The sequence below is a fragment of the Gopherus flavomarginatus genome, chromosome 4 (assembly GCF_025201925.1).
Source record: "Gopherus flavomarginatus isolate rGopFla2 chromosome 4, rGopFla2.mat.asm, whole genome shotgun sequence".
In the NCBI taxonomy this organism is placed as follows: domain Eukaryota; kingdom Metazoa; phylum Chordata; order Testudines; family Testudinidae; genus Gopherus; species Gopherus flavomarginatus.
The window spans coordinates 45,750,668-45,765,558 of record NC_066620.1 but is presented as its reverse complement, the minus strand read 5'-3'; the positions used below and the strand labels follow the sequence as shown (position 1 = coordinate 45,765,558).

Here is a 14,891-nt window from a genome sequence, read left to right as displayed (position 1 = left end):
AATGTGGAAAGGTATTACTGGCACACAAAACCTTAAATTAGAATGAATAAATGAAGACTCGGCACACCACTGCTGAAAGGTTGCCTACCCCTGGTCTACACCATTAGGTAGGAACACCTGTCCCCACTCACTCATCTTCACTAGGATTTGGCACCCCTACCCTCTGGTTAGCAAGTGAGGTTCAGTTTAGTGTGTCCCCCTCAACCAGGACATGCTAGGCACATGCTAGTTCTGCTGCCCATTACTTGTACAATAAGGATAACAACATTTCATTACCCCTGCACTTGAATCCTAGAGTGATTTGCCACCCGTTACCAGCCAAAATTGATCATTTTGACAAAGCTGCGCACCTGGGTTGGGTAGGTGTGTCTGTGCAAACATGGTCTGCTCCTGAATTCTTCCCCCAGCTTATCACTAGCTGTCAGGGGAAAGATAATTCAGACCCTGCTTACATCTGGAATGTGAACATGGTTGATGCTACATAAGACGCTTCTTCTTCATTCATATGTGGAGATGGCTGCTAAGGCTGTGATCCTGTAATTAATCTGCACAGAAAACTCTTATTGTGACACAGTGGGCCAGATTCACTCCTGTGCTGATGCAGGCAGGAGGATGGAGGGGAGGCAGCTTGTGTCTCCCATTCAGGGCTGTTGGGGACTAGTTCAGACCTTAGTGTAGGCTGTGGAAGCCCCTTCGGGCTTTCCTAACTGGTGTCCCTTTATAGGCACTGCTGGGCTGTTGATCCACCCTGAGCCTGACCACACCCCCTTTTGCTCAGATCCATCTCCTCCTTCCTCTGCCCCACCTCTGTTCAGCCCCAAAACTGGGCTATTGAGGAGGTGATGCAGAGCTGGCACAAAACAGCTGTAGAGTAACAGTACATCAGGTCCAGTGCCTCCAAAGAGCTTCCCCTGGACCAGTGTAGGTCCAGGCCACCAATACAGGGCAGTGGCTTAATGCCACCATTTAGCCTGCTATTTAGGGTTGCCAATTTTGATTGGACGTATTCCTGGAGCTTTCATCACATGCCATAATCTTTAATCAAAGAATAATTGCTGGAGGCTCAGGGACAATCCTGGGCTGTTGGCAAACCCTACTGCAATTTAATATTTGAGCAGTAACATTCAGTTTGAAAACAGGAGTTTGTTTTGCCACTCAATTCTTTGAAAGCAAAGAATTTTGATTCTGAATTCCTTCTGTGGCTTTGAACATCTTATTATGGATTCATTTCATTATTCTTGTAGAAAGAAGTGAAAATATGTAACTAGCTATCCTCAGCTGAAACATTATGGGTCAATGTACAATATGCTAATGTTATCCCCCTGTCCAGACTGAAAGAATCCTCATCCTTCCTGTGTCCATTTAATCCTAATAAAATGGTTAAATAATGATAAATTAAAGATCATAAGATTTGGAATGTTTTTAATAAGAAATTCGTGTATCCGGCAATAATTTCCCTTGGCAAGGTAATTGAAATATCGGAGCATAGTGGCTGCAATTAGCAATTGAAATTGCTGTTAAATTGCACACACGTACTAATCAAAATGAAGTATTGGGTATTGTTTTTCACCAGACTTCACATTGCTTGATTTTATTGGTTAATAACTTGTAGACATTGGGTTCAATTTATCCCTTGTGGCAGAGGGTTTTTGAATTCCTACTCCCTGAGCCAGCCAGAATCACTGCTCCATAGGTGATAATAGACAGTGTTTGCTCCAGTAAAGGCCCGCCAATGGAAGCTGTCCAAGAGGTACTGAATCCATAGCTAGCCTTGCTGACTGCCATGCCCCCTCCCTACTCAGTGCTCTCATTTTTGGGACTGTCCTGGCTAGCTGAAAGCTCCCCAGTGGAAGACGGTTTATAGATTCCTTGGGCTGTCACAGATTCCTTCCAGGTGGACTTTTCATTGCTGGGGGCCCTGTGTTCAGGATTACACCAGATAAGCCAGCAAAAGTCAGAATTGAATCTAGGCCATGATATGTAGGGTCCTAGCAGGTAGCAGAAGAGCATCTAGTCGGAAAAAGATGATAGTGTTTAAATAGAAAATCTGCTGATTGAATTGCTTTTATATTAAATGTATTGATAAAAGCATTTCTTCATCTTTCTCCATGAGATATGGTACTTGCATCCCCCAAGCTTTTAGGTACAGTTTAGCTCATACAAACCTTAATGCCCCAATTAAATACGAAATCATTCGTACGCCACCGGGCAAAATCCATATAAAAATTCTTCTTATTGACTGTTTGCATAATATATTGTGCAGCAGCACAAGCTGAAATCTTGATTTTGAGTGTTGGAAGAAAAGCCATTTAAGAAGTACATGAAGGGGCAAATCCTGCCCATTGTTCATAGTTGTGAAGGGCTTTTAACAGCAGCAGCAGAAGGGTGGGGAAGGATTTGAAGAGCTCGTGCAGGAGGTCTGCACAGCTCCAATCAAGGTCTTCTGTATCTTTATGCAGAGGGAGGGGAGAGGTAGAGGCATGCCTGGAGAAGGAGGAATGGAGCCTTTGAATCTTCTCTCTCCTTTAGAAGAGGCATCAGCATCTACTGAAACTCCAGTGCAGCCACTTTGTGCTACGCCCATTTGCCTGGATGTAGTGCAAAGGCTGGGTCTATGAAAGCTGAGATGGATCAGAACATTGTATCTGGACATGAGAGAGCCAAATCTGAGGGTTGAATCTCTCTAATGGGCTTATTAGGGAAGTGTGAATCTGCACTTTAAACACTCACATTTCAGGGTTTTTGGATCCATGATTTTGGCTGGGCTCCTTTTTATAGAGATATAAAGTTTGGATTCGGATCTGGAGTTGGATCTGTTTTTGATTTGGGCCTATCACTGCAAGGACTTGGTTTTTTTCTAGGTCCATTCTGTAACTGAGTCAGCTTGGATAGGGCTTGGCTTTGCCACACTAAAGGTAAATAAGACCCAGAGCCACCTTTTCTCTTCCTTTCAGCATTAAGTGCATGTTAGGTCAGACATAATCATACCTCTGGTGTCATAGCCATTTGCTTAATGCTATTTTTGATTTAGTCATACCTTTACAATTTATAAAGATTGCCCTTGAAAGCATAACTCTACCTTTGAAAAACCCAGTAGTCCTGTTTGCCATATTTTGTGGGATACCTTCTGCTGCTTGCATTGGCTTTAAAATACACCTCTACCTCAATATAATGCTGTTCTTGGGAGCCAAAAATCTTACCGCGTTATAGGTGAAACCATTTTATATTGAACTTTCTTTGATTCACTGGAATGTGCCCCCCCCCGCCCCCAACCACTGCTTTACCGCCTTATATCCAAATTTGTGTTTTATTGGGTGGCGTTATATCAAGGTAGTGGTGTATTTATGTATTTCTACCACCAGCAGAGAAATCAAGTGATAGGTGTTGGCTCTCAAACAATGCAATTGGATATTGATTAGCTATCCTATTTAAAATGATACATTTTGTTTACTTCTCCTAGTTGTGTTGTGCCTTATGATTTTACAACATAATGTAGTGTAATACAATATAAAGTAATTACCACAGGTGTAAAACCCAACGTGTAACATATCCGGGGGGGGAAATTGGATTTGTTACCTACTATTAATTTCATTGATGGCAAAACCTCATTCTGATGGGGCAAAGATTGACCAGAAAGTTGTTAACTTTCCTCCTTTAGGAAATGTGATAAGAATGAGGGAAAAATACTACTAACAAGAGGCCAAATGCCCTAAGTCCTCCTTCAGCGTTTATTCAATGCAACTTCAGGCAGAACTCCCAATGATTCATAGGTTATAAGGCTGAAGAGATTGCTGTAATCCTTTAGTCTTACCCCCTGAATATCACAGGCCATAGACTTCTCTGAATTTCTGTTTGCACTAGAGCATATCTTTCAGAAAAACATCTGATCTTGATTTTAAAATTGCTAATGATGAAGAATCCACCAGAGTCCTTGGTAAGTTGTTCCAAAAGCTTGTAACTAGAGTGGGATAAAAAATTGATTTTTCAGTTTGGGTCAAAAATTTTGTTTCTGGTTGACCCAAAAAACCCTTTTTTTCCCTTTTTTTTCTTTTTTTTTTCTTGCTGAAACGAACCACCCCACACCCCCTCCCAGTCCCAATTTTTATTCAGTCTGATCCAAAACATGTTTTATATTTGGGGTGATTTTTACCCTTTGTGTTAAATCTATCTACATTTCTAAATTAAATGTTTTGAAACAAAGTTGAAACATTTCTCTTAGAAAAAGTTGCAACAAACCATTTTGACTTTTTTGAAAAGAAAAACTCTCTCATTTTTTCTGCCAAAATTATTTGCCGAATTCAACCTGAATTTTGTGACCAGAAACTGCATTTTTCAGCAAATAAACTGCTCATTGAATTGTTTTTGCACAGCTCTATTAATTATCCACACTGTTAAGCATTTTGTCCTTATTTATCTAAATTTATCTAGCTTCAACTTCCAGCCATTGGATCTTGCTATACCTTTGTCTGCTAGACTGAAGAGCCCATTATCAAAGTTTTGTAGGTACTTAGTGTGATAAGTCACCCCTTGACTTTAATGGAAGGGTTTGTCAGCATAAGGACTAAATAAAAACTGATGAGGAAGTGGTCCAAGGGGTTGGTCCAAGGTCCAATCAGCTCTTGGTTATCTGATTTAAAAAGCTGGCCTTCCTGTTTTTCTTTTCTTTATGGTGTTCTGCTACACTTACTCTATGTGATTAAGTTAGCAAATATATGTCTGTTAATAGGGTTATGTATAGTTAGGGTGACCAGATGTCCTGATTTTACAGGGACAGTCCCAATTTTTGGTGCTTTTTCTTACATAGGCACCTATTATCTCTCACCCTTTGTCCCAATTTTTCACTTTTGCTATCTGGTCACCCTGTGTATAGTTATATTGGACCAAATCCTGAAGACCTTTCTCAGCTTTTAAGCAGTGCTTATGCTAAGGCACTATGGATCCCAGGAGAGGTGTGATTGAGTTGAAACTGAGTAAGGTCCCCAGGATTTGGCCCATGAATACATAAATAATTTATTGAGTTCTTATCAAAAGTGCCCTTGGACACTGTATGCAGTGATGACTGAAGTAGGGAGAGTGGTCCAGTTACATTCCCGTAGCACCAGCCCCCTATCTGTCTGTGCAGAAGAGTAGGTGGAAAATGGGCAACCTGGTTCAAGCAGAAAGAATTTAGGAGTTCTGAAAATGGTTACGCATCCTCAAGGAGGCAGTTCCACGCATGGGCATGTCCTCCTGAGAAGGCCTGCACTGGACTAAATCCAGATTGAACCTACTCATCTGATCTCAATGGCCTAGGGAGAAAAGGACAGTTCTGAAAGTACCTACAGAAGATGACGAAAGACTTTATCAGACATAAAACCTTGCAGTGTTTTAGTTGGCTTAATAGCAGCTGAGGTAGTTACGGAAAGCTGGTGTCACTGGTATATAGTCTCTCTGTGTGTGTATGGTGTCCAGAGCATTAAACATTTACTTGATTTTAAGTAACCCAAGTGCTAAGCCTATTTACCAGAGTGAACAGTACCTGTGCAGCTGGGGTGCCTCACAAGCGACCCTTTCCCGCAGTTAAAACATTTAGGTGCTCAGCCCCTGAATGGCAGGACTGGATTGAAACATAAGCTGTGTTGTAGATCTATGCCTAGGGTCCTGGCTTCAGGAGTCATGGAATGACCTGAGAATATAAGTTTTATTTTTTAAAAAAAGTTGTGACTCTAATCCTTGTGGTTGTGAACAAAACCTTGAAAACATGAACCAAGTGTAACTGGTGCTGCTTGAATCTGTAGGCAGGCTGAAGCAGTACCCCAAACTGATTTGAGAGCTACCCTATTCGCTTTATTTGGTGGTTAATTCTGACACCCTCTACCCTCAGGATCCAACTTGAGCTCATTGGGGATGCTGTTTATGGAGGCCCTTGCAGCCACCACCCCAATGTGGCTCTGCTGGGCTGGTGTTAGAAGGGGCCTCCATTCTGAGGTGCGTAAGGGGGTCAAGTCCTTCCTCCTCTGGGACAAACTACACTCTGCCTGAAGCCAGAGGACTGAGGAGGCCTAGCCTGCCCAAAGTGATGGTGATTCATGCCACTACCACTCCTTGGAGGAGCAGGGCCACAGTTGTGGGAGTGTGGCCTAGAGATGTGGGGGTAAGGCCAAAGGGGGGCCTCTGTGGGGTGGTGTGTTTAGACTCCCTGATTGCCTTAATCCAGCCCTACTAAACAGAGTAAAACCAGTTAAATAGGTGCTGTAGTCCTGGCCTAAATAAAGAGATTCTGTCTCAGAGAAGTGAAGTGAGAGAGAAAAAGGGAAAGGGACAAGGGAAAGAAGATCAGGAGCAGGAAAATGACAAACAGAGAAGCAGAAAAAATGCGGAGGAGAAGAGGTGGGTTAGAAGCAGGTACTCACTGCTCAGCCAGGGCTCAGTCACTGCTTGGATACTCTCTCAGGATGATTGCTCCCTTGGTTGTCTAATCTACTCTGATGGTTTCTTGGCTTTCCTTTCATTGAGCTGGTCTGCTGCTCCAGTATTCTCCTCAGGTCTCTTTTCCCAGTGATGATTACATGCAGGTGGCTTGGCTAGGGCACAGAGATGAGGTAAGAGACCTTGAGAGAGGCTGCGTCACATTGTGACCATGAACGGCAGCTCCAGCACCCCGAATGCTGTTAGAATGCAGGCATTCAGGCTGACACTCACCCAGCCAAATGCCTTGCATGAATAGATTTTTTTAAAGTGCTGTGTGTCTGTGTCTGACTTTCTGCCTCTGATTCTTTTTAAAAAAGGAAATAAAAAATACTCATTTTTGTACTACTTTAACAAATTCTTTAACAAACAAACCATTTTGCCATTGTAAGTAAACGGACTGTCGTCAGAAGGCATACGCACCCCGTACGCTGTTAGAATGCAGGCATTCAGACTGACACTCACCCAGCCGAATGCCTTGCGTGAATAGATTTTTTTTAAGTGCTGTGCGTCTGTGTCTGACTTTCTCCCTCTGATTTTTTTAAAAAAGGAAATAAAAAAATACTCATTTTTGTACTACTTTAACAAATTCTTTAACAAACAAACCATTTTGCCATTGTAAGTAAAATGGACTGTCGTCAGAAGGCATACCCCAGATTCTGTGTTTGGGGAAGGGGATTGCTCTAATTCTCATTCTTGCCTGAGACCTTGCTGTTCCTTCTGCCTGAAGAATATTAAAACATAATACATAAATATCTGCATTATTACATTTGTATTTATAAATCACTGACCCATGCTGGTTGTATATTATGTTCCATCTTCTGCCTTGATGCATTGTTGTTGTCACGATGAGGTGGATAATGATGGCTCGACTGACTACTGTAGTAATGCATTTAAAGCAGGGAAATCTGTCACTGATGGCATTTTAACACAGGAGCAATTGACCATAGATGAAATTTTAAACTATTTACTGTCAAACTATTTGTCTTAACATTCTTTTATCTTACGTTTTGTTTTTATATTGTTTTTGATGATACTAAATTGTTTGATGGACAAAGACAAATGTATAGAATATGTTTTGGTAATTCCCTTTCACTTCCCAATACTTACCATCATAAATTTATACAGCCATCCTGAATTTGTAGTGCTACAAGTGACCCAGAAATGTTTGTATTGTGTGTTATAAGATTTTACCAGCCTAACTTGGTGAAGTGATCACATAAACTTTTGTGGACCTAACATTACTGTTGCCCTTGGATATATGGACAGACAGACATTGTGAGAGGGCAGACAAACCAACACAACATATTATTACATAGCTCTCCAGTCTGCTGCTCCTTGAGACTTTAGAAAAATACCTACCTTACTTTTTTTTCTTTTGTTTACAGCACTTCTGTATGCAACCATTTTTGGTAATGTGACAACCATCTTTCAGCAAATGTATGCCAACACAAACCGGTACCATGAAATGCTGAACAGCGTCCGGGACTTCCTTAAACTCTACCAAGTGCCCAAAGGTCTGAGCGAACGTGTGATGGACTATATTGTTTCCACTTGGTCAATGTCCAGGGGAATAGATACTGAAAAGGTGAGAGAATGTAACCTGAAGGAAACATATCGCTTACTGAAAGCTCTTCCAAGCTTGCAAACCATTTAGTCCCCAATGTTGATATTTTTAGCTGTTGAATTATTGAGATGCCAAGAATACATCGAACAAACAAAATTTGTATTGATGATGATAGGTTTTATATTCTCATAGGGCTAGAGCAGTGGTTCTCAAACGTTTGTACTGGTGACCCCTTTCACATAGCAAGCCTCTTAGTGCGACCCCCCCCTTATAAATTTAAAAACACTTTTTAAATACATTTAACGCCATTATAAATGCTGGAGGCAAAGCGGGGTCTGGGGTGATGGCTGACGGCTTGTGACCCCCCATGTAATAACCTTGTGACCCCCTGAGGGGTCCTGACCCCCAGTTTAAGAACCCCTGGGCTAGAATGTGCACTGACCATGTCTGAGTATCCAGGGGGACAGGGCACAAGCAGCCTTGCCTTCCTTTTCACCCTCCATGCCAGAGGCCAGGCACAATTGCAGTCTCTGTACTCAGAGTGTATAGGGATTGGTCATATTCTGGGCTCTAAGGGATGGATGCCACCCAAAAGGAGGTTGGGAGGAAACAAGATCATGCTGCTCGGTGGACCTGCCTAACCACAGAGAGAGGCACATGTTGCAACTGTGGTTCTGTGCACAGTCTGCTCCTGTCACATATTCATAGGGGTATTGATTACCATGTAGACGTACAGGGTATAGGTTATTAATATAGGTTAGCTATTCTTGTAATAAGATAGTTTGGGATCTTCCTTTTACTAGGGGAATATTCTCATCTTAATTCATTGGATTTACAGGCACAACTCCCTCTGTGTGTATTGAGATAACAAATACCCCTTCACCAAAACAAAAACATTTTCTCTTTAGTCCCTTCATATTAGGTGCCTACTTTTCTAGAGATGGATATTGTTTTCCTTTTGTTAGCAGAGAAATGAGCCTGGTGTGTGTTCTAGGGCTATTAATTCAGGAAATTACAACAAGGTTCCAATCACCAGCCTTCTGGTTGGTTGTTTAATTTATTGTTCAAAATGGTGGATGATGTGATTTAAAAACAAACAAACAAACTCATTGCTCTCTAGCACTTAAAACGTCGTTAGAGATGGGCTGAGCAGATGCAGCCTGGAGATGGCTGCCTGGAGTCCCATAGGAAGACGGGACTGTTGACTTCCTGATGAGGCTCTTTAGCATTTCTTTCTGCCATCTGGGTCCCAGAGTGCAACTCGAGGGGGGTGTTGTGCAGAACAGCAGTTCTCCAGGAGGAATGATATTGCAGTGCTGGATGTTACTGATCACCAGCTGCACTGATCATATCCTCATAAATACTGCTTTTTGTGGCCCTCAGGGAAGGATGTAAAGCCACCTGGAAAGGATGGTCAGGGGACACCCAGGGCATGCAGTACAGTGGGATGCTCCAGCAACAAAATGTAATTCTGCATGTAAAAATGTTTGCGATTCATTCCTGGTTTCCCTTGCTTAAAACGGAAATATTAGATATGTACTGCTGGGAATGCCTTTGGAGATAGCAAGACTCAAATTAAATCACATCTGACTCATTTCACCTTCTAGAATTATTTTAATATGAAAAGTCTTCAGTTATCAGAATCTCAAAGAGCATATGATGTAGCTTTCAGTAACTGACACTTTCGAAGCTTAAGTGCCAATATTTATGGTTATAAAACAAAAAAAATCAGTCTCAACATTTATAACAAGGACTAACAAATATACCACTGACTAATGGTTGTACCAGTCCATAAATTCTCCAGTCTGAGCTCCATTGATTTGTGCATTCATACACAACTTCCAGAATGCTGCATAATGAATAAAACATGGTATCACTTCCACATGCCTGCACAGCTGCCATTGTTAGTGTGTAATATAATGCAACCTGCTACAAGTAAAACAAATATTTAAAGGTGAACTTATCCTCAGAATCAATCTTTGTAATATGGTGCTTGAACTGGTGCTGATTGTGCACAAGTCTGGGGATGAATAACCAACTAAAAGCAAAGGCAAGCCTGCAGGTTTTGCAAATGTCATTTGAATCAAGTTTAACCAGGAACCCTTGGCAAACACTAACTAATCCATGATGATCCACATTTGGCTTTTTTGCGATGTTCACACTGATGAAAGGCTACTACAGTCCTAGGAACTCTCACAGACATTAAGGGTTTAACATATTTGAAAGTCTGAAGGCAATCCCCTAAACTTCTCTAAAATAGGAGTGAGAAATACAATAATCTCCTATTCGATAGGGGGAGCCAGAAGCATTTTGGATGAGAGTTTCATAAAATCATTGTCTCCTCCTTCCAACACCAAGGTTGAGTAAGGCCAAAGTTATGAGAAGATTCCATCCACTTCTGTTTTGAGCTCTCACTGGACCCTGCAGGAGAGTTTCCTAGATGGCTTCATACACCATGAAATACCACTAGCTCCATGGATGTCTGCTGCCTCTCTCTTCATGCATTATTTCCATACAGAACAATTTCAGGCAGTCAGTATGAGGTCGTGGTAGCAACATTGCCAAACCATTGTAATTGGCACCTTTTTGATGATTGTAGTCACTCACTGTACTTTTAGTCTTCTATGGATGTCATCATTTCTTTAGTCCGTCTAACCTTGTGGTACCTGGATATGGTGCAAGCAACTAATTTCAGATATTTGCAGCTCTTGCTCCAGATGCTTTATCATACCCATGTTTCACAAACATGAAGTAATATGGGTACAATGAGAGCACTGTATATAAACTAGGTTTAGCTGTCATGGACATGGTAAGTTAAAGTTCCAAACATTTATATTCAGGCAAGTGAACATTCTCCTGGCAGTAGCTGTCCACTTGTCAATGTTGTTTTCATAATGGTTGTCATGCCTTATGATGGAATCTAAGTAGCAGAAACTCTCTACTTGTTCAGTGTTGACACTGTTAATGATGAGTTTAGGCTGTTTCTTAATTTCTGATGTTTCAATTAGTTTGGTCTTTTGTTCAATTTTAATCTCCATTCTGTTGTGTATAGGTTAGTTGTGGCTTCTTGGTCCTATTCCTCTGTAGGCCTTACCATTATAATGATGTTTGCAAAGTCAAGGTGATTGTTCATTTGTCCCGATATCCTGTGGCCACCACCAATGTTATTCAGGGAACTGGACAAGAAATTTTTCTAAGTATAGAGCAAAAGGTATGGGACTAAATATGCATACCTGTTTGACCCCAGTTTTCACTTCAAACCACTTGGTCAGCTCACCATCATCAGTAATGCTGGTTTATATTGTATGCCTTCATAAAGTTATTGTTAGCAAAATCAGAGGTTTTCCTGTAATTGCCCCAGTTATAACAGCACCTGAAAATATGTATGTAACAATAAGATAATTGTGAAGTGTGTATGTGTGTGCACACGCTTCCTAGGCTAATCTCTGAATGGCAAGTTTCTGCAAATATGGTATGTATGTGTGAACATAAACATTCCAAGTGTAAATTGGGTAACTGTACAGCTAACTACACCTCTACCTCAGTATAACGCAAACCGATATAACACGAATTCGGCTATAACATGGTAAAGCAGTGCTCTGGGGTGAGTGGGGCTGCGCACTCCGGTGGATCAAAGCAAGTTCGATATAACGCAGTTTCACCTATAACATGGTAAGATTTTTTTTTTTGGCTCCCGAGGACAGCGTTAGTATCGAGGTAGAGGTGTATCTCACTTATGTGTGTCCAAGCCAAATGTTGTATCCTCATTCCTAATGTGGGAATGTACAGCCTGAAAAGTTGCAGAACTACTGTTGTTCTGCCGCTCAGCATGGGCAGACTGGAGGGATCATCAAATAGGGTCCACGCCCAAGCACCACAGACGTATTTCTCAGCCTCAGGCTGCATCCTATAGTAGCATGGCTCCTTCAGGGTAGGACTAGAAACCTAAAGCTTTAGTGGACCTGCAACAGATCCGCTTGCCTCCAGACTAGGGAGCCATGGTAGTTAAGGAGACTCTTACAGTGGCTGTTGATTAGTTTTCTTCTGGCACACCGCACTCTTGGTTGTAGAATTCCATCCCTCCGGCTCTGTAGAGGACTCATGAGCAAAGCCTCGTACCTAGGCTTTGGCCAGTGATAGAAGATTTGAGCCTGGAGGCATATTTGCATACACAAATAAGAAGCTGTGTGCAGGGATGCAGGCACATAGTTAACATGCCATATAGATGAAAATATGGGCTTTGGAACTCTAGTTTTGTACCATGGTGGTCCCTTATTATAGTCTCTGATAAGTCTACCTATGAGCTTTTGCACTGAACCACTACCCTCCTTCCATCAAGGGATGGATGCATGGGAGTAACTTTGGAGCTCATGAAGGTTGGTTCCTTAAGTGGATGAAGTAGTTACTTTTGGGAAAAATAAGGCAAACACCATCTACTCTATTAGGCGTATTTCTCACAAATAATGAGTGTTGATGTCCAGTCCATCAGAGATTAATGCTGCAGGAAAGCTGGTGATCCCAAATTCCTATTCATGTTGTACAATTCCAGAGTTTTCACTAGTCATTTTAAATTTGTATGTACACTGGCAAATCCACTGTCCCCACTTCACCTGTGTCTGTAGCATGTCAACAATCTCTGAAGGTAGATGTGACACTCGACACAACAGGATCACTAATGCAGTGGCACAAATATACACATAAAGATAGAAGTATATTTATAAAAAAGGCTTGATAAACAGAAACCCATTAGGATGGTGCACTAGAAGAAATGTTGTCCCTGGAAGGTTAAAGATTCCCCACTATGGAAAACCGGGCGGAAGCCAACTTATCTCACACACAAAGGACTCTTTTCATTCTTGCCAGCAGGTGAGGTGTTTATGCTTCTGTAGTTAGCCACGATAGATTAATACATTTTCTGCTTCAGCTTAAAGGAATCCATGACTCCCCTTACCACGCACACTCCACGTAGGCAATGCGCTATGCACAGTTTGTACAGATTTTTCATGGAATTTTCCTATTAAAAATGAAATATCCATCAAATACAAGCCCACGGCATTAGCAGTTTTTTCTACTCAAGCTTTGTGCATCGCTGTGCTGTTAATTTTACTGTTTTAAAAACCTGCAGCATTTATTCTAGTAATTCAATATCCAGCAGAGCATGTTGCCGAGATAAAACATTATTTTCCTTCTGGTATTGTGAAGTAGGCTAAGTTAATGTTATGGAGTTTTTTTCTTTTAACTGAGGGTGGAAATGTATGAGAAGAATGCTGTAGCTCTTAAACTCTGCTATAGGTTAAAAAAAATGGGATGACACAATGAAGGCAACCAGCCGATAGAAGCTCTAGGACTCTTGCATAGAAACTGATGATCTAATCTCCTTTTAGGTTTTACAGATCTGCCCTAAGGATATGCGAGCAGACATCTGTGTGCATCTGAACCGCAAAGTTTTCAAGGAGCACCCAGCATTCAGACTGGCTAGCGATGGGTGCCTTCGAGCCCTGGCCATGGAATTTCAGACTGTACACTGTGCACCCGGGGATCTGATCTACCATGCTGGCGAGAGTGTGGACAGCCTTTGCTTTGTGGTTTCAGGGTCTTTGGAAGTAATCCAGGATGATGAAGTTGTTGCTATTTTGGGTACGTCTCATTGTTTATAGTGCATGCACGTATGTGCCTACCTAATATAATGCTAATCTTCTGCGTTCTATAACACCTTCCATTAAAGAGTCTCATCGTGCTTTCAAACCGTTAATTAATTTAGCCTCATAATGCCCTGGTAAGGTATCTGTGTATTATCACCCCCCTTTAACAGGTAAAGAAACAGAGGCAGAGAAGAGATTGTGACTTGTTCAAGGTCACATAGAAACCTGGTACAGAAGCATAAGAGAATCCTTCCTACTTCATGTGAGTCTGTGTAAAGGTGCATGCACCTCACCTGTAACTGTTTTCCAAACTGCTCAGCCCTAGCCTAGCTGTGCTCCCATTGAGGTCAATGGGAGTTTTAATGCTGCCTTCAGAGTGACCAGAGTTAGGTCAGTGCTGAGTGGTTTTGAAAATTGCACCTATAATTGTTTAAATTCAGTTTGGTTTTTTTTTTAAAAGGGTTCTGTATTCAGTGTTTCCATAATAAAATGAATATTTTAAAACTAAAAGCAATTCTTGTGGGATGACTCAGGAGACGGTTTACAGACAATGGTGTCTCACTTAACCAGGTATGTGTTATACTAAGCAAATGCTAATGTCATTTATAATCCCTTTTCAAAACAATAGTCTGTCTCCCAAGGTCAAAGTAATCTAGAAATGTAGAGGATTTAAACTAGGAATGGCACTCTAGGTTGGAGGCATTAAAACCACATAAAGAGCTCGCAGTGATGCGAACAACACTCTGAAGGAGAAAAGACGGATAATCCAGTAGACGTAGCTAAATCATGAGGTGGCTAGAGCATTGAAAAGGTGATATTTATCCCTTGATTCTGTTTGACCTTTTTGTGAAAACGTAGAACCTCACGGTGGCTTAAACCAGTATCTGTCACTCATACCAGCCTTAAAAAAACAAACAAAAACAAAAATCTCACCAACCCAGTAACCTTAATCTCTCAGAACAGATATACCCAACTCTTCTACCAGAAATTTCTACTGGCAAAATAAGACTGCTCCACTGGGCTCAGTTCTCCACTACGCCTGAATAGAGCTGCATAAGTAGTGTGGTTAGCTTAGAGGTCTGGAGAACTTTGCCTGTTATGTTTTACAGTCAATTTTGCACATGTGTAAGTGAGTAAAGATGGTGCAAAGCAGTGAAGTAATCAGGTCTATTTTGTTCTATAGCAAGTGTATGTGTGTGTAAAACACATGTAATAGTTTAATCCTGTAAGATACA

The 14,891-nt window shown here is 41.4% G+C and overlaps 2 protein-coding genes across 3 annotated transcripts in view; both read left to right on the top strand.

Annotated features, from left to right (window-relative positions):
* LPGAT1 (lysophosphatidylglycerol acyltransferase 1) overlaps positions 1 to 14,891 on the top strand; it is a 947,911-nt gene that overhangs the window by 763,267 nt on the left and 169,753 nt on the right. The window lies entirely within an intron of this gene.
* Positions 1 to 14,891, top strand: part of KCNH1 (potassium voltage-gated channel subfamily H member 1) — a 334,033-nt gene that overhangs the window by 172,539 nt on the left and 146,603 nt on the right. For both annotated transcript variants that reach the window (XM_050951795.1, XM_050951794.1), the window contains 2 exons: positions 7,836 to 8,035; positions 13,399 to 13,651. In XM_050951795.1, coding sequence (XP_050807752.1) covers positions 7,836 to 8,035; positions 13,399 to 13,651 — 453 coding nt within the window. The remainder of the gene's footprint in view (positions 1 to 7,835; positions 8,036 to 13,398; positions 13,652 to 14,891) is intronic.